Source organism: Humulus lupulus, chromosome 6 (genome assembly GCF_963169125.1).
Source record: "Humulus lupulus chromosome 6, drHumLupu1.1, whole genome shotgun sequence".
In the NCBI taxonomy this organism is placed as follows: domain Eukaryota; kingdom Viridiplantae; phylum Streptophyta; class Magnoliopsida; order Rosales; family Cannabaceae; genus Humulus; species Humulus lupulus.
This window is the reverse complement of record NC_084798.1, coordinates 205348411-205371743: the sequence shown is the minus strand read 5'-3', so window position 1 is coordinate 205371743 and position 23333 is coordinate 205348411. Positions and strand designations below refer to the sequence as shown.

General features: G+C 32.1%; 3 protein-coding genes and 1 pseudogene across 4 annotated transcripts; 1 reads left to right on the top strand and 3 right to left on the bottom strand.

The window, feature by feature from the left end:
- Positions 1-75: 75 nt before the first annotated feature.
- Positions 76-2193, bottom strand: LOC133783032 (cytochrome c oxidase subunit 6b-2). The gene is made up of 4 exons (XM_062222549.1): positions 2075-2193; positions 644-732; positions 462-543; positions 76-322 (listed from the first exon to the last, which is right to left on the bottom strand). Exons 1-4 carry the CDS (start codon positions 2081-2083, stop codon positions 269-271), a joined length of 234 nt encoding a protein of 77 aa, XP_062078533.1. The 5' UTR covers positions 2084-2193; the 3' UTR covers positions 76-268.
- A 4057-nt stretch (positions 2194-6250) lies between these two features.
- On the top strand, positions 6251-7344 carry LOC133785888 (uncharacterized). The gene is made up of 2 exons (XM_062225103.1): positions 6251-6709; positions 6886-7344. The coding sequence occupies exons 1-2, from the start codon at positions 6251-6253 to the stop codon at positions 7342-7344; spliced, it is 918 nt and encodes a 305-aa protein (XP_062081087.1).
- Positions 7345-15304: 7960 nt separating this feature from the next.
- LOC133783030 (probable diphthine methyl ester synthase) lies at positions 15305-17523 on the bottom strand (annotated as a pseudogene).
- A 1298-nt stretch (positions 17524-18821) lies between these two features.
- On the bottom strand, positions 18822-22909 carry LOC133783029 (protein FLX-like 4). 2 transcript variants are annotated; one of them, XM_062222547.1, is made up of 4 exons: positions 22653-22909; positions 20359-20971; positions 19830-19969; positions 18822-19737 (listed from the first exon to the last, which is right to left on the bottom strand). In XM_062222547.1, the coding sequence occupies exons 2-4, from the start codon at positions 20910-20912 to the stop codon at positions 19301-19303; spliced, it is 1131 nt and encodes a 376-aa protein (XP_062078531.1). In that variant the 5' UTR covers positions 20913-20971; positions 22653-22909; the 3' UTR covers positions 18822-19300. The 2 variants fall into 2 exon arrangements, with proteins under 2 accessions (XP_062078531.1, XP_062078532.1); XM_062222548.1 differs by having other exon boundaries at positions 20359-20968.
- Between the last annotated feature and the right edge of the window lie 424 nt (positions 22910-23333).

Here is a 23333-nt window from a genome sequence, read left to right as displayed (position 1 = left end):
GTAGACTTACCTAGATTTTGTTTCCACTTATCCCTCGTTCAATGAAACAAAATTATAACTGAAAAAGATCAAACAAAACAGTCAAGTTCATCTTAATTTCATGAACAATTTTGTCCATGCCAAGTAACAAAGCATAAATTTTCAACAGGTTTAATGAGATCCAAACAGTTGCCTTATTAACATTGATTCAACAAAAAATGTCATGCAACTAGCTTCAATAAAACAAACAAGATAATCAGAAATTTCCAAGCCAAATCATACTGTAGCATCAAAGAGGACCTGGGAAATTTCCATTGTCCCTTTGTTCATTCCATTTCTCAACCTGCCATTAAAGTCAAAACAAAAAATGTCATTTTAAAACGCTGTTGTTTTCGTCAAGCATATGAAGGCTAATACTTCAATCTTTGATCATCAAAGCAAACAGGATTCTTGACTGAACACAAATAAGCCTTTGTACTCACCCATTCACCAGGACAGAGAGAGCGGTAATATCTAGCGAATTTCTCACATTCGCCAGACTCTTCACCCTTTGCTGCCAAGCACCTATGTAAACATGTTGATAGGTGAAACAAAATCCCATATGTAAGTAATTTAATACCAAGAAGACATATTGACCAAAAAAAGAAAAATGGGGAAAGGGCACCTGTGGAATTCAATGTAACGGGTGAAACAATGTCTAGTTTGATTTGTTGTAGGGAACCGAAAATCCGCAGGTGCTGTTTTCAGCTCAATCTGGCAAGCAATAGAAGAAAAAGTTGAACTGAAATGAGAGATGGTAGAAATTGTGAGTCTAGTCACTAAGTCACTAAATTGTATCAAGCTTGTCATGCCAATTATGCCATTCAGTGTTCACCAACTTCATATTAGAAGATGGTTTGGAGAGTTTAAGAATCAGATCAGAGAAACAGTAGAGAGATTGTAGACACTAGCAATTGAGTCTGGTCATTAAGTCACTAAATTGAATCAAGCATGTCATGCCAGTTATGCTATCCAGTGTTCACCATCTTCATATTACAAGATGGATTAAAGAATTTGAGCTAGAATCACAATCAGAGAAATGGACTATTCAAAAGGAGCTCTAACAAGGAAACACTCAGAATTAGTGAGCTAACCAGCCAAAGTTCATTTTGGTCTTCTTTTTTTTTAATAAATAAATCTATACAATTTGATGATAGATATAGATCAATCGGTTCTGAATCCATTAAAAGATGTGCGTTGAATTGCAATGTAGTTCTAATGGAAAGTTGATTCTTTTTCAACACAAATTTGGTGCAACCAAAGAGCAAGACCAAGACACAAGCTTAAATTTATAAGAGACCACACTAAACAGAAACAACAAACTTATAAATGTCATCAACAAGCACACTACTCATTCCGTTAACACAATTAGAATTCAACAAGTACAGTTTCTCAATAATTTGGTAAAACAACACTCAAAATTGTGGGGAGGGAGAGGGATTCAATTCAAATCCCACTGTATCAAAAAAACAACACTCAAATTTCAAGAATGAAACTAGTGGACCAAGTTCTTTTCCAATCAAATTTTACATCACTTGTGGAAAACCCAAGGGCAATCATTCAATGACCTAGATACTTGTTGAAATATAATTTCACCCAAATAATAGTATCACAATCCCGAATGTAATTTTTTTTTTTTAAAAATAACCCATGAAATTTAAAACTAAATCAAACAAAATAACAAAAAAGAAACAAAACCTTGCTCAACCAAAATACTTCATCATTAGATTCAAATGTCAACCTAATGCACTAAACTTAACGGTTCATCAAATAAATCCTCAGATTTTCACCCAGATTTTGCAGTAATCCAATCCCGAAACAACAAATAACTCGATGTAAAAAAACAAATAGTCGCGACCCAATACAATACATATGTATTTATATATGAAAAAGCATGTGCACAAACAAAATCTGAATCTCCTGATTGAAAACAACGTAAATAGAGAAACGAGTTTGTTTTTTCCTATTCAAAATTCCGATTTTTTCTCTTCCAAAAAAAAAAAAATTGAAAAGTTGTATTTTCTGCGAAGTGAAATGGGGAGAGAAGATTTGTTACCTCGGCCATGGCTGATTGGATCGATAGACGGCAAAATTCGGAGTCGTCCGCAGTTGTTGTAAAGAGGAAGACGATGATTAATGACGAACCCAACAGCAAAAGCCAATAAATATTAAAAAGAAATTAAGGAAAAATAAATGTTGAATATAAAGCTTAGGACTTTCCCTACTATTCTTTCGCTGGCCAATAAAATACTGCCACGTGCCATTTCAGTGGCCCACTTCTTATTATTATTATTAAAATAGTACTAAGTAGAAAAAAACTCTGGCAAAATGTTCTATTTTTTAAATTTATATTGTATTTTCTCTTAGTTTTAATAATATTTTATAAAATAATTTAATTTAAATAACTAGTTAAAAATTAAGATAAATGATTGAAAAATTCAATTAGTTAGTCAAAAAATTTTAAAAATTAGTTGAATTTTAGACAAATATCATTTTACAAAAAATTATCAAAATAGACCATAATACAAAATCCCTAAAACAAAAATTATTTTCACAAATTTCTTTTCAAATATCTTGTCAAAATACTACTTTATTTATATTACCAAAAACTTTTACATTACATTTCTAGTATTCTAATACTAGAAAAACCCCATCGCATCATGGTGAAGTTTTAAAAGATGGAAGCTTATTTTGCTAAACAATGACTCAGACAATGTGCTACATGCATTTATCTTCAAGATCATAAGAGCCTTCAACAACTCAAATCAATAACATGTATTACCTCGTGAAGATTGGATCCATCAAAGACTCTAAAAATCGATGCCCTAAGGAGAGTCATAGGCTTATGCACATGAAAGAAACAAAGAGAGAAAAGAAAGGATCTTTTCGTTTTAGACCATGTTGGAGGATAATTCTCCTTTGATCTCATCATTAATCACAAAAGAGAAACTGACAAAAGTGATGATGATATTCACTATTTTCTCAACCCAAACAAGGCTATGTTTTAGCTTTTTAGCATGACCAGCCCACAAATAAATTTACATTATATTCCATCATAAGCTTTCCCTATATTCAACTTAACGGCTAACTTAGTACCATTCTGAAATCAATTCTTTTTCACAGTGTAGACACTCAAAGCCGATTATTATAGGAGATTTTTCATAAATATGGGTTTTTAGCCATAATTGTGCAAAAATATGAGAATCAATCTTTTTATAATATGTATGGAAGATTTCATATAAGGAAAACTTAGATTATGGGAAAATTAAGTACATACCACAATTGAAATTTAAACAACAACACATCAGCACAAAATAGGGATACAAATGTAATTACCAATTCAATCCTCCTCTACTCATTTTGTTCATGCCTGAAACACGATTAAACTTTCCTCCAAAAAACCATGTAACAATCTGCAAATTCCATCCATCTCCGGCACTCCATTCTCCGGTGATAGCTTTCTTCTCCGGCAACAAATCGTATCTCCGACGATCACCACAACAATCGACCAACTCTAGCAAAGGTTTGACCTCAGCTTCTGCCAAAAAAATTTAAGAAAAATCTGATCACTAAAGCACTAGTCCCTTTCTGCAGAAATCAAAAAAATTCCAACATTCTTCCAATCATACGAGCTGCAATCTTTGAAGATTCCGACGACCTGCATATCCACTACACGATCAAGAACCAAGGTTTGCAAGAAATCGTATCCTCTGTCAACTCTGTTCTATTGTCATTTTCTTCCTTTTTTTTTTCCAAACTACCTTAAATCTTCTACATAAAACTATATTATTTGCATACAAAATCAAAAATTATAGATGAACTATTATCTTGATTATAATGAAATGATCATGATCATAATGTGCTTGCTGAAAAACACAAACAATTTATAAACTAAAAAATTGAAAAAAAATTATCCAAGCTCACTAGTTTGTGTACATTGATTAACCAAAAAAAAAACAAGAGACAAGAACTCTGAAATTTTTACATCCTAATTTGTCTTTGCAATAAAAAGAATAATTTGATATTGGTGTGAATTTTAACAGCCAAAACATTCAGAAACATTAGGACAACCAGTTACTTGGAAAAACAATCAATAAATTCAACTAAATGTTCAGTAGGGTATGGGACTACAGATTAAGGGAACCAGTTACCTTCACACTGGTTTGTGTACATTGATTAACCAAAAAAAATAGACAAGAAACAAGAACTCTAAAAATTTTACATTCAAATTTGTCTTTACAATAAAAAAAAATAAAAAATTATTTGATGTAGCTGTGAAGATTTACTGCAATAGGGTAACCAGTTACCCTGAAAAACAGCCAATATATAAAAGTAAGAGGAAATTACAACTATATATAACTAAGTGTAAAAATAGGCAATATATGATTCAATATTAAGGTAACCAGTTACCCTGTAAAAAAAAAAAAAGGTCAATGTTCAAAACTGAGTGTAACAAGTTAACCTGCAACAACAATCAATATATATAACTAATTGGAAAAACAAAAAATATATAAAACAAAGTGTGACCAGTTACCCTACAAAAGCTAAATGTTTCAGAAGAAGATGTGATTAAATATTAAGTTAACCAGTTACCTAGCCCATTTAGAACCAACTAACTACTTAAAAAATTGCCAAATTTTACAGATATGGACAATATTACTTCTTTGGTTCAATATGGAGGCAATTGGAATGAAAAAAACGAGTACCAAGGGTACACAATGACTGGGATATTAATACTACCAAATTGTTCTCTTGACAACTTGGTGAATTTGATAAAAAATGAGATAAAGGAAAAAACAGCAACTATTGAAGTTTCTTATCAAGTAGAAAAAGGAACACCACCAATGAAGGTTGTAACAGACAATTCAGTGTTGTTTTTTCTGGAAATAAAGAAAAAAGTTGCTGCTAAAATAACAGACTTACCATTGTGTGTCACTTTAGTTCAAGAATCAAGCAATGAAAATGACCTTCTTCTATTAGCAAATCAGAAAGCTACAGCAGCAGAAATGGAGGTGGGGACATTATTAATGCAAGCAAACCAAGCTTCCATCAATGAACAAATGTTACTTGAAGAAGGAATGTCAAGCACAACAAATGAGGGCATAAATGTGTCATACATACCTCATTTTGCTGAAGAAGTAGCTGATTTCATAATTGAGGACAATACAAAAAGAAAAAAGAAGTTGGATGAAATCCAACTAGTAATATCTGATTACAGAGTGAACACAATAGAGCAAGGGCAAATTTACAAGGATAAGAACACAGTCAAATCATCTCTTAGCTACTATGCAATGTTGCATAACTTCCAGTTCAAAACAAAAAGATCAGAACCTAGAGAGTACCTAGTTACTTGCGCAGATGAAACATGCAAATGGTTGGTGAGAGCATCTAAGTACAGAAATCAAGATTTATTCAAGGTACGAAAATGCAATCCAAGTCACACTTGCTCTGTTGAAATTGTTTTGGAAGACCATAGGCAAGCAAAAAGCATCGTAGTTGGGGAATTAATAAAGAATAAGTACAAGTCAATCAAAAGAAATTACACTCCAAATGACATCATGAATGATATGAATGATGACTTCGGAGTAACTATGGGATACACAAAAGCATGGAGATCAAGAGAGAAAGCTTTGCGTCTAGTAAGAGGGAACCCCGATGATTCATATCAAAAGTTGCCAATATATCTTTACATGTTGAAGCAAGCAAATCCATGAACAATAACACACCTACCCACAGACAAGGAAGATAGATTCAAATACCTATACATAGCTTTCTCTAACTCAATCAAGGGTTGGAGATACTTGAGGCCTATAATTGTTGTTGATGGAACTTTCTTGAAAAATGCACATGGTGGTACCCTATTTTCAGCATCAACGTTAGATTCAAACAACAACATTTTCGTGTTGGCTTTTGGAATAGCAGACTCTGAAAATGATAACTCATGGCTTTGGTTCTTCTCCAAACTGTGAGACACCTATGGAGAACCCAAAGGTATGATAGCTTCAACAATATATTCTTGTTTACAAACAAATGGGAACATTTTACCAAAACAAAATACACAAATACATGTTATTTCTTTTAGAATCTGAACAAAGTAACTGGTTACCTTCACCAAAATAAAAAAACAAATTGAAAAATACTTAATTTTTGTTTTTTTATTTTAAAATATTTGTACTCCACAGGATTGGCTATAGTTTCTTACAGACATAAGAGCATAGAAAATGCAGTACATATGGTGTACCCAAATGCTTTCCATGGAGCTTGCATGTTTCACTTACTCAATAATTTGAAAGGCAAGTATGGGAGCCATGGAGAAGAGCTACAAATGAAATTCATTGCAGCAGCAAAAGCATACACAAAGACAGAATGTGAACACTACATGAGAGGCCTTGATAGAATTGATAGACGCATTAAGCCCTATTTAGAAAAAGCCAAGTATGAAACTTGGGCAAGATCATACTCGCCAACAAAAAGATACACCATGATGACATCCAACATCGTAGAATCACTCAACGCTGCACTAAAAGCTGCAAGAAATCTCCCCATTGATATCTTGGTTGAATGCCTTAGAAGTTTGGTTCAAAAGTGGGTTTGGAACAACTCAAATAATGCAAATGGAACATTCACAAAAGTCTCTACAGCAACAGAGAATGAATTGAGACATGACATTGTTTCAAAAATGAAGTATGAGGTATGCAACTAAACATATTCTTACAAATCCTTATTCTGTCAATAGATGGTAACCAGTTACCTTCCATAAGAACAGGAAAAAAAAAATTTACACAGAAGCATAACTAGTTACTTTAAATCTTAAGTCTAGTTAAAATGTTTATTATTTGATTCGATTTCATGACAAACTATTTTTAGGTCTTGCCTTTCAACACAATAGAATACCAAGTTCGTAATCAAAAGGGGATAAATTTCACAGTAAATATACATAATAGAACATGTACTTGCAATAGGTTCCAAGAAGATGAAATACCTTGTGGCCAGGCAGTGGCTGTCATTGCAAAGAGAAACTTGAGTGTGTATGATTATTGTGCAAAATTCTACAGAACAGAAACGTTGAAAGCATTGTATCAAGAAAATGTTCATCCTTTGCGACATAAAGATGAATGGAATCTCCCACAACACTTGGACATAATAGTGATGCCTCCAAATGCAACAATCCCTGCAGGAAGACCAAGAAAGAAACAAATAAGATCAAGAGGGGAACATAAAGTAATAATCACCTGTGGGAAATGTGCACAACCAGGACATAACAGGAAGACTTGCAGGAATCCTCCATTTGAGAAGCCAAACAAACAGAAAAAGCCAAAGACATAGATTCATATTCTACAGCAAAACAAACCTTTCATAGCTTTACTCATTGAAAGAGAGACTTTCATATTCATCAAGTATCATTCAGTATTTTAATAAGATTGTTTCAAAATGAAACACATTGATTGATTATGCAAACTTATAAAATCCTTTCAAAATAATTTCTTGGATTTGTTTGCTTCTTATTTTTCAATGCTACCATCACTATAAATAAACCATGACGAAAAAAAAAATGATCGTACCCAGTTACCAAAAATTAACAACAAAAACAACGATATAGGTAACTGGTTACCCTAAAATTTCAATACAAGATAAATTACCCCACTATAACAATCTAAAAGCCAAAAAAAAAAAAATTAAAACATTTACTTTCTTCTATCACAAACTCCTCTATATATAATATTAAAGTTACTTTAATATTAACTTAATAAACTGGTTGCATAACTATAAAAAAGACAAGCTTAGGCGGAAAAAAAAAAAAAACACTTAAGTAACCAGTTACCCTCAGTATATTAGGAAACAAACAGCCTGAGTACCTGGTTACCCTCCAAATCATTCTTGCTCGAATATCACCAATAAAATTAGTTAAACAACCCAACTGGGAACTAGTTTCCCTCAAATTATTCCATAAAACAGTGGAAAAAAAATACAAAAACAAACAGAAAACTAGCTACCTACTTTAAAGTGTTATCTAAAATATATATTAATAATTGTAATTAACAAACAACAAACCAATGGGGAAAAAATTAAAAAAAAAAACAATTAAGTAACCAGTTACCCTCGATATGTTAGCAAATAAACAACCTAGGTACCTGGTTACCCTCTAAATCATTCTTCCCAACGCTTGCAGCAAAAGAATTAACAAAACGATATACTAATATGTATATATAAAATGACCTTAAGAATCCCAATGTTTTACATAAGCAGAAATTTAAAAAAGCTAACTGTTAAACTATAAATTGATTCATCATTTAATTACAGTTGTAGCAAAGATAAAAAACCAAAAGAAATATAATATCACTAAAAGCCTATGCAGCAATTTTCATTCTTTTTTGTCTCCTCTCCAGAAGCTTCTCAATGAACTCTTCGCTAGTTAAGTATCCCTCAAGTTCTTTGTTCTTTCCATGATAGTACAAGCTGACAGCAATGTCTTTGTGAAGGAGACGAACATCAATATTTTTAGGCATCTCATTCTCCTTCCCAAGAATTATTTACTCAGCAAAATAAGTAGAAAACACCCCACAATCACTGCATAATAGAAAAAAGTAAAAAAAAAAAACAACTAAGAACATATAAACAAAACTAAACACAAAAAAAAAAAAAAAAAAAACTAAAATCAAATAAACAAACTAACCAATCAGTTTGTTGAGGAATGCCTTTAGCAATGCTCAACTTCAAAGCCTCATTCTCTGCCACATCATACGAGCTAACATCAAGACTTTATGAACATAGAAATCAATCATCTCCAATAGAAGAGGAATCAAAACAAAAAATGCCTCAATGACAGGTAAAATATGATTTTCATGCTTTGCACCAGACATTGAATCATACACCGTAAGAGATCTCTGCTGTACATTAAAGTGCAACAAAATCCAGTGCATAAGACCATTCACATTAACAGGCATGACAACATCATCAAGCAAATTCCAATGAGTTGCACAAAACATGGATTCCCCCTTCATTATCTTCAAAGCAACGCAGCTCTCATTTATTTTAAATGCACCACTACCTTTTTTCTTAAAATCTTCATACATAAACACTATGTTTTGCCCAAAACAAGTGTCAGTCGTACATACTCTTCTCTTCAAATCGTTAGACAATTTAACATTTCTCCTCAAGTAATACATCATCACATCAATATGATGCATAATAAAAAAATACATGATTATAAAATGATATGGGTAGAAACAAATCTACTATGACAGTCAAGAAAACTGTCACACAAGGGTAACTGGTGACCATCATCAACACAAAACCAGTTACAATGTTTGGGTAACCAGTTACCCAATGAACTACAACAAAGCAAACAGTAAGGGAACTGGTTACCCAATAACATCATAATATATAGCATAAATAAATCACTAGACTTATTACCATGTAAAAAAAAAAGAAAAAAAAAACCCCAACATGAAAAACCAGATAAATTAAAAAGGGAGAATCTCACTGATGAATCAACGAATTGTTCAGAGAAATAAAGGCTATGAAACCAAGTCTTCTCAGAAATATGAACAAAAATGAAGTTAATTGGTGGGTCCACAAAATTATCATCATATTTTTTGAACCTGAACAATACATTAAAAAAAAAAAAAAAGGTTAACAAATTAATCATACATATTACACATATAACAAACTTTAAAACAAATAATGGTTGTACATACTTGTTCCTTTTCTTCAAATCACGATTAATCCAGGAGTCAAACTCAGACAGTTGTTCTTTAGTGTAATTATCACCAAGTTCATTGGAAAAGGGACAAATATTATCCAATATCGTCCTCTTTCTTTTTTGTTTCACTCCAACTTCAGAAGATCCAAATTTTGTTAAGAAAGGAGATTTTACAACAGCGCTCGGCTTCGCTTGCCTTTTCCTTCCCAAAATCAGTCCAGTATCAACTGCTTGTGCATCATCATACATCACAATTGACCACTTACTTTTATCCTCCAAAGAACTACTCTCTTTAAGTGGCCTCTCAACCGAATCATTAATAACTCTCCATATTGCATTAGAGACATGAAATGTGGGAGTTCGAGGACTTGAGCATACACTTGAGTCAACTTTAATTGGCTCCTAAAAAATAAATAAAAATATACAACCAATACTACATTACAAACAAGAAAACACGGAGGAAATAAACCAATTGCTTAAACAAATAAAACGAAAATAAGATCTTACTTTAACAGTAGTAAAAATTTGTGAAGCAATCTGAACGGAATGCTCCAAATCAGCCCCCAACTCCTCACCAATATCAACATTTTGGTAACCCCCAGAGGAATGGCCATAAAAAAAATCCTAAGAATACAAAAACCAGCAATTTTTAAACAAAATAGAACCAAATTAGACATCATAAAAGGGAAACACACAACACAATAGAAACAAGTTACCTCAGAAGAAGCCTCAGCATGCATAGGATCTTCAAACTCTCCACCAACATTATGATTACCAGCTGCCATAGATGCCTTAATACCATCCAACAAAGATATAACAGAAGCAAAATCAGATGTAAAGGATGCCTTCAATTCAGAAATTGCAATCAATATAGACTTCTGGGAGTCTTGCACTTCAACCAATTTTGATTGAATGGCAATAAGATCCTGATGCATATCTGAGGAACTAGCAGCATCGTCATCGGGTGGATCTATTGGCAAAAACTTTCTTTCAAAAGACAACCCTCTCAGAATAGGCAGTCTCATTTCTTCAGTAGTAGGCATTATGACATTAACATCATACTGCAAGAATCAATTTTTTTTTTTTAAACAGACGACACAAAATAACTGTAACAAAGTAACTAGTTACCCAACTATAAAACAAACATAATAAAAAATAGAAAGAGAATGACAAAAAAAAAATAAAAACAAAACAAAATCATTACCTCTTCCTCCAACAGAACGTTATCAACCAAATATTGATATGACACACTTCCCCTTCTTGTCCAATTCAGAATCCTTGGAAACAAGCAATAAACTCGTCTACACAACGCTTGAGAACAAGAAGGAATTGTCTCATATATCCATATAAGGAAAGCAATAGGGAAACCATAGCACTTATAACTATAGTTATCCAGTGACCCATCAGCTTTCCTAGGGACATAATCATACATGGCGTTCGTATCTTTCAAAACTGCCCGCATCACACACCTAGTTCTTTGCCACAACACTTTCCCAAAAGCAAACTTCTTCATCTCAGCGAAATTAGAATCAACCATGGCAAAGAAGGAGTTGTCAACACGAGTCTCAGTTTGTGTCCCGAACAAAAAATTGGCTAACAAATGAACAATAGCCAACTTAACGACAACCTCATCACCTTTCTTCTTCAAGTTTTTATCATTAAACGCACATGCAACCTCCTCTTTCCTAAGTTTTTCTTCCTTCCTGGGTTTACCTTCGTACAATGGAAAAAGAGATTTCCTAAGCCCTAAATCAGCCTCTTTGAACATGCCAAAGTCAACACTGCCCACACATTTCAAACCAGTAATGAGGGCAAACTCACTAATTGAGAACCTAACTAATGTGCCACCCAAGTTAAACCAAAACTCGGATTCTTCGTTTTTTTGATAAACCTCCCGAAGCAAAACACTATGAAATAACTGTGCCTGAAATGTAATATCAGGCATATCCAAAAAATGACCGAATGGAGTTCTTCGAAACATTGCTTTTTGTTTCGAACTTAAAATTGCCTTAATCTCACTAATAACAGAAGGCTTATTCCACTGTTGGACTTTACTACCAAAACGCCTATCAGGTTTAATTCTGAAATGCGCATCCTAAAAACAAACATGGGAATCAATTACAGACTGATAACATAACACTAAACAGAATAAAGAAACTATGAATAATATGAAGGGAGGAAAACAAACAAGGTAACTAGGTACCTATTATAAAACAATAAACATAAACAACTAACTCGGTACCTATAAATCCAACAAAAAATTATAAAAAATAAAATGAAAAGAAAAGTGGAAAACATATAGAACAATGAAAAGCTAACATTAAAATAACAAAAAATTATAAAAGAAAATCAACACAAAAGTAACTAGGGACCACATGATAACACATTACAAGACACTAAAACTTAAGAAACATAATAATACGATTAAACCATAAAAAGTAAACAGGAACCACAAAAAGGAAAGCAATGCCAAACACATATAAACTATTAACTTTAAAAAAAAAAGCACTAAACATCAACAACTAACTAGGAACCTAAAAAGGTCAAAAAAAATTATAAAAAAAGATAGATAACAGGGAAACTTAAAACATTAAAATAACAACAAATGATAAAAGTAAATCAATTGAAAAGAAACTAGGGACCACATAAGAACACATGACAAAAAAACTAAACATAATAAACATAATCATACACTTAAACCATATCAAAGAAACAAGGGACCACAAACAGAAAACAATACCTGTAGAATGCACTTTGAACTTTGTTTATATGTATGTTTTTCTAGTGACCTAGTTACTTTGAACTTTGTTAAATGTCGAACTGTGAATGTATGAAATTAGTAGTATACGTCAAGGAGTATGAGCAAGTTTTATCATTATTTCATTGACAAAACCACACACAAACACACATTTAGATATTTATATATATATATATATAAATACATGCTCTAAACTTGAAGTTACAGCAAGTCAGAGCCAGTTTCATCATAATCTGATATCAAGATGAAGGCATATGATATTAATCATATATGTGGGAATTACATATATCATATAAGATTTCCCTCAAGGGAAAGATGCAACAAAAAGGAAAAACATACATATACACATCGAAAACAAAAATCAAGGTAACTAGGTACCTTAACTCTACTCTGACGATCTTTCTTTGTCCCAGCAGCAGTTCTCTTGATCCTTGAAGAATCCTTAACTTGAGGGGAAGAACGCAAACCGCCATCAACACTTGTTGATGAAGAACCAACATTACCTCCCTTAAAAAACATAAACATAAATACAAAAAATGAAAATATGAACAAAGAAAACAACATACAAAGAAATATACAATTCCAACTCAAATAAACAAAAATCAAACTAACAACCAAACCAAAACACTGAAAGAAACCAGATACCTTAACGTTAGGTCCTGCATTGTCGGCTGCATTGTCGGCAGGAACCGTCGGAGTTCGAGGAAAACGACGCATACCAACGGCGTTCAAGACCGTTAGCCAAAATTTATGAAAATTTCAGTCGACCAAACTCCTATTCAGCAACTCCGATGACCGAAAACAACTCCGATCACCCCAAAATACTCATCAACAACACCGATCACCAAACCCAAAATGCATGCAAAAAACTGAAAAAAAGAAAGAACACTCGGGAACAAAGGAAAAAAACTGAATCGAAAAAAGGTAAAGTAAAAGTAAAACTGAAAAAGTTAAATGCCTTTGTAAAATTTTAAAAACTTAAATAAAAGAAAATTACATTACTACTCCTGGATTTGTAAAAAAAAATCATTAGAAACAAACATATGGCAAAATAAGACATCATAACAAAAATATGGGAAAAAAAACCACAAAAGTGATTAAAAAGTATTAAAAGCCATAAAAAAGTTAAGTTAAAAAAAAAGCCATATTTTTTAAAATATCAATTAAAAGTTCATATAAAATGTAATTTCTACATTATTATATTGCCAATTGTTTACTAAGTAGTTAACTTTTAATAACGTATTTAATATATTATTTGGATTACTTTTTGGCCCTATTTAAATAAATAAAAATGTTACTTTTTGGAAAGTCTTTATATGATTTAGATTACATTTTGGTAAATTCTAGAATTAAAAATAATTTTTTTATTATTCCATAATAACTTATTGTGTCGGTTATTTTATGGTAAATTCTATATTTATATTTTTGATAATCTACTTGTATGTTTATAGAAGTTATAATGATTTCTCTTGATAAAATACTTTATATGTTTTGATTAAATAATTAAAATGTAAAATAATCAATGGAGGAACATTTAATAGGTTTGTTTTGTCCTGATAAAATATTTTATATGCTCTAAGAACATCTCCAATGATAGTAATTACGTTTACGTTGGTTGCCAAAAGTACATAATTTATCTTAAAATATTATTTTAAAATAAAATAAAAGGAAAGCAACGTTGCTTTTGCCACTATTAAGCAATGTCTCTAGCATCAAAAGATGGAAACAGACTTGGCAATGCCTCGATGGCATGTGGTCTAACAAAGAGTGATCAAGCCACTTTTGTGGTTACAGCATTAGAGATACTCTAACAATAAAATAAAATATAAAACAACAAAAGTCAAAGGAGAACCATTAATAAGCGGTGAATTGTTACTTAGGCGAAATGTTAGAGTACTCTTATCACCTTCTCTACTCTGTCTTAGTACATCACCAAAACTTCTTTTTTTTCTTTCTAATTTATATCAAACTTTTGCATTTCATCATACACTAGTTTCTATGTTTTTTTTTTTATTTATAACATTTAAATATTATATATATATATATTTTTATTCATTTTAAATGTAAAATAATAAGAAAAGATGAGAAAAAGTGAGAGGAGAGATATATTATTAAAAAACATTCCAATGATGAATAATGTTTTCTAAATGTAGAGAGAATAGAGCTTGAGTTAAAATACTTATAGAGTATAACATTTAATGGAGTTTAAATACACTATTTTTCTCTAAATAATGAAGATATATTTATTTTTACATCATGTATTATGGGTGCTCCTAGCCTATGGAAAATAGTGTGAAATGAGATAAAAAGGCCGAGAGGGAAGGAAAAAGTAGAGCAAAAAAGTTGTCTTCTGATAGAAAATTATGTACTATTTGGTGTGTGTGTGTAAATCTCACTATTTTTGTAGTTAAAAGTGTGGATAGCATAATTTGTAAATAAAAAAGGTATATGTCAGGTGCAAAAATTCCTAGTTTTAAACTAAAAAAATTAAAGTGTCAAGGAAAAAAAAGGACATTTACAATTTCAAGATTATATGGAAATCCATTTATAAAGAATGCAAAAAAAAAAAAAAAAAGGAATGGCGCCAATCAAATTGTGAAGACAGAACATTGTTAAGAAGGCATTATATAATTTCTCATTAACCAATATCAACTTAAAAAAGAAGAAATTTGTCAAATTCTTGTGCTAATTCCTGTTCAGCATTTAAAATCATAAATTAACTCTTTTGAAGAGTTTAATTTTATACATAATAACATGTCAAAATTTGAGTAGTTGCACACTCCTACAGTACTATTTGATAGGAAAAAAACATGAAATTGAAGAGGTAACAAACAATAGCCCTTTCTTAGTGTTAACAACAGTGGGAATGCTCAAGAAAATATTCAAAAACACATGCGATGCCTATGCCGATTTAAGTAGTGTTGGACACCTTAATGTACTTTATAACAAAACTCAAATAATATTAGATGAATTTCGAATACAACCTTACTTAAACGTGTGCTTCCACAACTAACGAAAGCACACAACTATTACATCAAAGGATCAAAACAAAGGCCAAAAATTATAAAGTCCTGTCAGCTACTTGCTCCAGATTCTCTTTTCCCACTCTATAGAAATCCAGCATTTCTTCTTCCACTGGATGGGTATTGCCTGTTATGACAAGACAGTGAAGAGGAGCTCCAAAATCTATCAATTGAAGTTGCTTCATTGTACCAGCCACAACGATTTGATCTTCACTTCCAATTCTAGCAAAACCAACACACTATGTGTCTTCATTGTAGACTGCAATGCAACATAATACAATAACATTTAATGTTAAATTGATAAACTAAGTCTGATTTAGTTCTTTGAAATTCAAAGTTAAGACATGAGTGAGTCATAGAGTAATAGTAGTAGTTATCGTACCAGATTCTACTTTTGCTTACACAACTTCCAGGAGTTGCTCAATGGAAGTCTTTATTGTCATGTACCTAGGTGGTTCATACTGCTTCTTCCCTCTAAAATTAAACAAAAAATACAAAGAGAAGGCATTAGTTGGTCTTGCAATCCAAACAAAAAAAATTGGTGAAAATTGCTTTCTTTTCATAATTCTTTGCAAAATGACATTCCAAACAGGATGTCAAGCATTTTCGACAGCTGTGTTTGAAAATGATTTTTGTACAATAAAAAAATGGTCAATCACTTGAAAACATACATGCATAAAGATTCTAGGGAGGGTTCCTTCACACGAATATCTGTGATAACAAAAGTAAAAAGAAATGTTTGTGTTAATAAGAATCTCAAATTTTGCAACTCTTATCAGACTTTCAGAGAACCTTGTCTCACCTCACCTAATAAGCAGAGAGTATGTAGACCAAGATTCCGGTTGCTTTGAATTTTCTCATAGAAGTTGTCTGGTCTCCAGGTTTCAGTAAAGAATGGTATTGACATTGTCTCTCCGTAACGGTAGAGCTGCAACCCACAAATTCCAATGGCATTCATCACCGAAGCATTGTGTATTACTTTGACAACAATACCCAATTTCTTTGCCCGAACAACAAGATCAGTGTGAGTTGTTACTCTGAATAGGAAGTCCATATGTAAACATGAGGAATAATAGAGGGAAATTTAAGTAAATTGAACAAAGAATCGCATGTATATATATGTCATGTTTGGAAAGTAAGATTGAATAAAGATTAGAGAAAAGTTTGACAATATGAATCTGAAAACCCAATTAATCCAACTACAATAGGATAATTTAATCTCATTGAGAAAATTGAGAAAAAAAATTATAAATTTGTCTCAAATTAGATTTTATCCAATCCAAAACTACTTGCCAAACATGACCAAAATGAATAAAAACGAACAGTTACAATCTAAGGACTTTCAAAGGTCCTTGTGCAGCTAAGTAAGAATATTTATGATCACAATTATCTTCTTCTACATATCCATGGAATTTGAAGATGGCCCAAATCAGCAATGCATATATACATACATGTAACATTCATCTAATGAGGAAGAAATGATATAATTTCTAGTATAAACAAGAAAAAAAAAATCACAAAGAATAGCAAAACAGAAAATTGAACGAACATACCCAAAAGGATCGCCAACTACAAGGAAAGCCACATCAGAAACACGAGCAGCTGAGAGTATTTCATCAGCTTTTTCCTCAACCATTTCTCTATCGGCAAGAATCACTGGCCTTCCATAAAGTTTTTCCTGACCAATGAAAAATGAAATTAATCAATAAAGTTGTTAGCTTTGGAAGTTGGTGCAAAAGAAAGTAACCAAATTGAAGAGAAGAGAAAGAAGTGTACCAGGGTAGAAAGGCCATCTGAAGAGATACCGAAAGAGAGAAGAGAAGTATAAGCTTCGATGTAGACCTTGTCGCATTGCTTCACTGCCTCTAAGCCTCTAAGAGTTATGTCTCTCTCGTCACCCAATCCCAATCCCACTATGTACAACATCTCTTTCTCTCTCTCTTTCTTCTGCTAAAACCCTAGCTCGATTGCTATGCTTTGAAGCTAAGAGCTGAACTGCAATGAAATGCCACTAAAACCCTGCCGGTGCCAAAATATTAAATTATTATAAGAATTAAAAAAATTTCTTTATTCATAAAAAAAATATTTGAGACACAAATACCCAACCAATATTTTTAACTTTTTATTTTTATGGCAAAAAATATCCCATATTCAATATAGGTTAAAAGATAAATATTTAATCATTTTTGTTTGTAGTAAAAATATTCTTGCTAAAACATTATTTTTATTAGTAGGACTCACTAGATATGTATGACCCCAGTCATTTATGTATTGTTGTCCTCAAAATATGTATTTTTTAAATTTGAATTAATTTAAAATATCTTTTTAATTTATTTTTCTAATTAAAAATATTTGTTAAAAAAATTATGAAATGTACCAATTATAAGGTGACAAATGTCTGCTTAGTTAATATCATTAACAACTCTAAGAGGTACTTACCAAAGCAATATTTTAGCAAATTTAAGTATTTTTGTTGTAAAGAAAAAATATTAATTATTTATCTTTAATGAATATTTAATATTTTTATCGTAAAAATAAATTATTAGATATTTAACTGTTACAAATGTGAAATATTGTATACTGCAAATACCTAAAGAATTTTAAAAAAATCAGTAAAAAAAATATTATTATAAGAATTAAGAAAGATGAATTTACCCATATACACTACATTTTGTAAAATAAATAAAATATATATTATATTTTGTTTTCATTTTTATATTTTAGTTTTTTACTGTTTTTTTAACGGTTTTGCTTAATATAATCTTCCCATGTTTTATTTTGTTCCAATCTTTCAATTTCTTACTGGAGAACCAAGTAAATTTGGGGGGAAATTGTCTGTTAATCATTCAAAACACCAATACACTCCTATTGATAGTTTTTTTTTTCCAAGTAAATTTGGGGAAAATTTTTTTTGGATATAGATGCGTATAAACATGAAAATATTAGATGTGAGACATGATATGATATGAGAGCAATTATTTTGTGCCTATTTTTTTTTCTTCTTAATCCTCTAATTGTGGCCTGAATTTTAGGGAGAAAAAACAAATAATTCCAAATAATTTCATTCTTTTTGTTAGATTTAAACATAAGTAAGAAAATATTTTTTGTCAAGAAAAATTAATAGTTAAATTAAATTTACAACAATTAAGTATATAGTGAAAAAATAAAGATCGAAAAAAGTTTACTATAAAATGTTAGGAAAAGAAATTCTTTTATCTTTTCATTATTATTTTTTATTCAAGTTCCAACTAATTCGTATTTCTTTTTAGCCCAAAAAAACTTTAAAATCATCAACATAATAGGAAGGAAGCACAAAGACAGGTTAACAATATGCATTTTTCTATTTCTAAAGATATTCTCAACAGATTTTTCAATACATTTGCAGTTGAGCTTTCCTTCCCCTACACATATCAACTAACAATGAAGCCTATTTCTTCATAAATCAGGGACCCAACATTTTGCAATCTTATAGGGCATGATTGCTGAGATTGCTGGCTACAGAGATCTGTTCTACTATTCTCCACTATTTTCTTTTTTTAAAACTAGACTCCACATCTATAACATCTAACCCTACAATATTTGAGAGACTAAGAAACTATAACAATTGTTAATCCAGGAAGAACTCGAACCACAGACCTCTGAGAGCAAACCATATGAACTTTTAAGCTGCCCCTCTTGGGATACAGTTCCTCGTTATAAAAACACATGACTCCGCCCCGCATTGTAAAATCAGCGAAGCTGTTGGAGAGATTTACCAACAGCAGCTTTTTCTGAACCCACCCTTCGCCATGAGTAGGGTCAAGGACTAGTAGAGCCAGAAGCACCCCTATTGGCAGCAGGGACAGCAGCATCTGCTCTATTAGAAGTGATAGCACCTCTGCTGGTAGAGACAGCAGCATCTGCACTTGTAGGCGTGACAGAACCTCTGCCAGTAGGGACAGCAGCAACCCCCAAGTTAGCGGCAGCATCAACTCCGGTTGAAGGAGCAGTCGCAACCCTTGCATCAGGGAAAGCTGCACCAGCAGCAGCCATGACTCTGTTACTTTCTTGCGGAATCATTCCCTCTCCTGGTGGCCAAACACCCATCTGAACGTTAGATCGAGCATGAGAATCATAATAGGGAGCAGAGCCTTCCATTGGGGGCTGGTATGGAAGCTCGTGATTCAGGTATCCACCAGTATATGAATTTGGTGCCGTACTAGATGGATTTGGTGTTGTACTAGATGATTTTGTTGCTGTATCAAATGGATTAGTTAATACCAGATAACTAACTAAAAGAAAATTTGTGAGTAACAAAGCTTCCTCAACTACAAGAAAATAAAGTTACCCTGGGCTCTCTTCTCTGCATTAGAGACTTGAATGCGCAACTTCTCCACTTCTCTAGCCATCGAAATAAGATTATTCTCCATTGCTCGCAGTTCTTCAACTTCATTGATGTTTAACCCCTTTTCATACTCAAATGTGTCACTGTTTTAAGTACATACTTCAAGAATTAGCAGACTACATGAGATTATTCCAGCATAGTTCAAAGCGCAAAGATGACGGTTTTTGTTCATGTACGAAACACCAACATTGTTTAGACTGAAAGTTGTTATATTAGATAGAACAATTATACCATTCTCTATAGACAATACGAGGAATTATCACTAGCTTAAACACTATACTGCAACAGCACTTTTGGTCTTAAGCTTATATGACAAAGAAGCATAAAGAAATGGCTCCATCCACTAAATTAAATTGATTTCAGCCAAAAGTCATTGTGTCAATGATGCAATTAGTAAATAGTATGAAAGTTGAGTAGTATAAATCCAATAAAGTTAGAAGTATCATTAAAGCTAGCAATTTGCAATACTCACCGCAACCTCTGGTGCTCTTTTCGCAAACTGTCAAGTTCAGCATGCAAATCTGGTAGACTCTTAATCTCACTATGGACTTTCTGCAATTCCTGAGTGGCCTCTTGAATTCGAAGATTTAGCTCTCGCCGTGCAGTGACCAAGCTCTGTGCTTCCTTACAAGCCTGTTGCAGATCATTCCTAACACTTTCTCCAGCTCTAATATCAGCTTCCATTCTTTTAATCCTATCAATCAAAACTCGGAGCTGAACATCGCTTTCAGTCTGGAGATTTCTCATGTGCATTTTGAGTCTTTGTATTTCATGCTCAGCAGTTACAAGCTCTTCCCTCATAGCAACATGAGTAGAAGCCAATCTTTGATTGTCCCCTGCAAGTTGTTTTATCTCAGCAGCCTGAGCTGCAATTTTAGTCTCTAGTAGTTCCGCACGATGTATTGTTTCTAAGATTCCCTTGCCAGCAGCAGGACCTGACCCCGAAAATGTACCATGCCGGATCATCCCTGAAGCTTTGATAGAATGCCCCTCTGAAGTTTTTGAATTTCTCCTTCTTTCCGCCATCTATCCAACTATGTACTAAGAGTACCTTTCTTGTATAAAAGGTGTACAAATATCATCTGCTGCATTTTTACAAGTCACATTGCACCAATTAGAGTCCCCCAAGACAGAACTATTCAAAAGCTGGAAGTGTTTGAAATGATATAATACAACAGCTATTCAAAAGCAGGGAGTGTTTAAAATGATATGATACAACAACTATTCAAAGGCGGGGAGGTTTAAAACATGAATCATAAAATTCTACTGAACCCAATTATAGGACACTTTCATTTGGTATCAACTAAGGTCTAATGCGAAACAGAATGTGCTTTTACCATGAACAGTGAACTCAATTCCAATGTAACCCTTTGACCATAGTCACTAAAGTATTGAGCTTGCCGTGCCAGTTATGTTATTCAGTATTCACCAACATCATATTAGAAGATGGTTTGAGGAATTTGAGAAAGAACCAAAGAAACAGCCGATTCAAAAGGGGTTTAGCAAGGAAACACTCAGAATTAATGAGCTAACCAGCCAAAGTCCCCTTTGGTCATTTTTCATCATATAAATACAACGTGATGATAGAAATAGATCAATCAGTTTTGAATCCACTAATATATGTCCATTGAATCGCAACATAGTTCTAAGGGAAACTTGATTCTTTTCAACACAAATTTAGTGCAATCAACGAGCAAGACACAAGCTTAAAATTTATAAGGGACCACACTAAACAGAAGCAACAAACTTATGAATGTCATTAACAAGCACACTACTCGTTCCATAAACACAATTATAATTCAATAAGTACTGCTTCTCAATAATTTGGTTAAACAACAACACTTAACAGAAAAGAGAGAGAGAGAGAGAGAGAGAGAGAGAGAGAGAGGAAGCTTAGACAAATCAACAAATAAATAAATTGAAGTTACGATTAATTTCAAGAATGAGGCTAACAGACCAAGTTATTTTTCAATCAAACTCTGCATCATTTGTGAAAATCCAAGGACAATCATTCAATGAGATAGATACTTACATAATAACACCCAAATAATAGTATCACAATCCCAATTAAACTAATTTAATCAAAATAACCCATAAAATTTAAAATTAAACCAAACAAACCATAAGAAACAAAACCTAATTGCTCAACCAAAATACTTCATCATTAGATTTAAATGTCGACCTAATGCACTAAATCCAGGTTAACAATTCCTCCTTCATCATTATATTTATATGAAAATGCATACCCACAAACAAAATCTGAATCTACTGATTGAAAACAACTTAATAAGATTCTAGTGAACACAATTATAGGGTACTTTTGTTTGGTATCAACTCAGCTCAAAATGTGAAAAGGAATGTGCTTTTACCATGAACAACAAACTCAATTCCTTAATAACCATTTGACCATAGTCAATCATTTTCAGATCCATTAATTGAAATTCTCAACTTTCAAATTTAAAATATCAATACAAACAAAAAATCCCAATACTACAAATATGTATATAAATCACTTTCCAAAACAAAAGAAGCAAAATTTCATAATCTTTGAAGCACAAATATACTTTCCAAATAGATAATCTTATAATTTAATTTGGGAAACCAACTCTTACAAAAAAATTGATTTAATTTTTTTCCGATAGAGAATGCTACCCTGGATTCCAACTTTCCTATATGCATGAATTTAAGCTCAGCACTACATGTCTTAAATTTCTAATCCAAAACATATATAAATTGAAAATAGAGTAACGAACATATATAAGATACCTGGCAGCGTTGAAGGGCAGAGAACCGGCGAAGTGGGTTGGCCGGAGGAGCCAATTGGGGGCGATAGAGATAGAAATTAGGGATTTTGTATGAATTTGGAAAGGAGAAAATAGCTTCGCCGGAGGAGGCGCTACCTTGGGTTTACCCGATTATGGTATATTGGAGTGGAAATAAGTTTCTTTTCCGTTGAGTCCAATGTTTGTAACTCATAATTTAAAAGGGAAAATTCTTGTGGGAGAAAATTATGTACCTACAAATGTTGTAAAGTTGTACCCTAGAATGTATTTATTTTTAAAATATATATATATTTATTTTTTTTGAATCCAAGCAAACGAGAGAAAAGAAAAATTAATTTACCTATTTCTTTCCTAATATATAATTTTGCAAGAGAGAATAGTAATTAATAATTGGGTTTTTTCATTAATATATTTATAATAATGTTTTTTGTCATTTATACATTGATTTAAAATTTCTTTCATTAATATATATATTTAAGTTTTTCTTTCAAGATTACGTCTTAGCTAAAAAAGTTTCTTTGTTACTATATCTTATTTTTCACTTATGTATTAATTACTCTATAGGATATATATATATATATATTAATCTCAAATTATACCTATTTTCAATAATTTCCTGGTTCAAGCAAAGATGATTGCCTTATGCACTGTTTTAGTCATATAT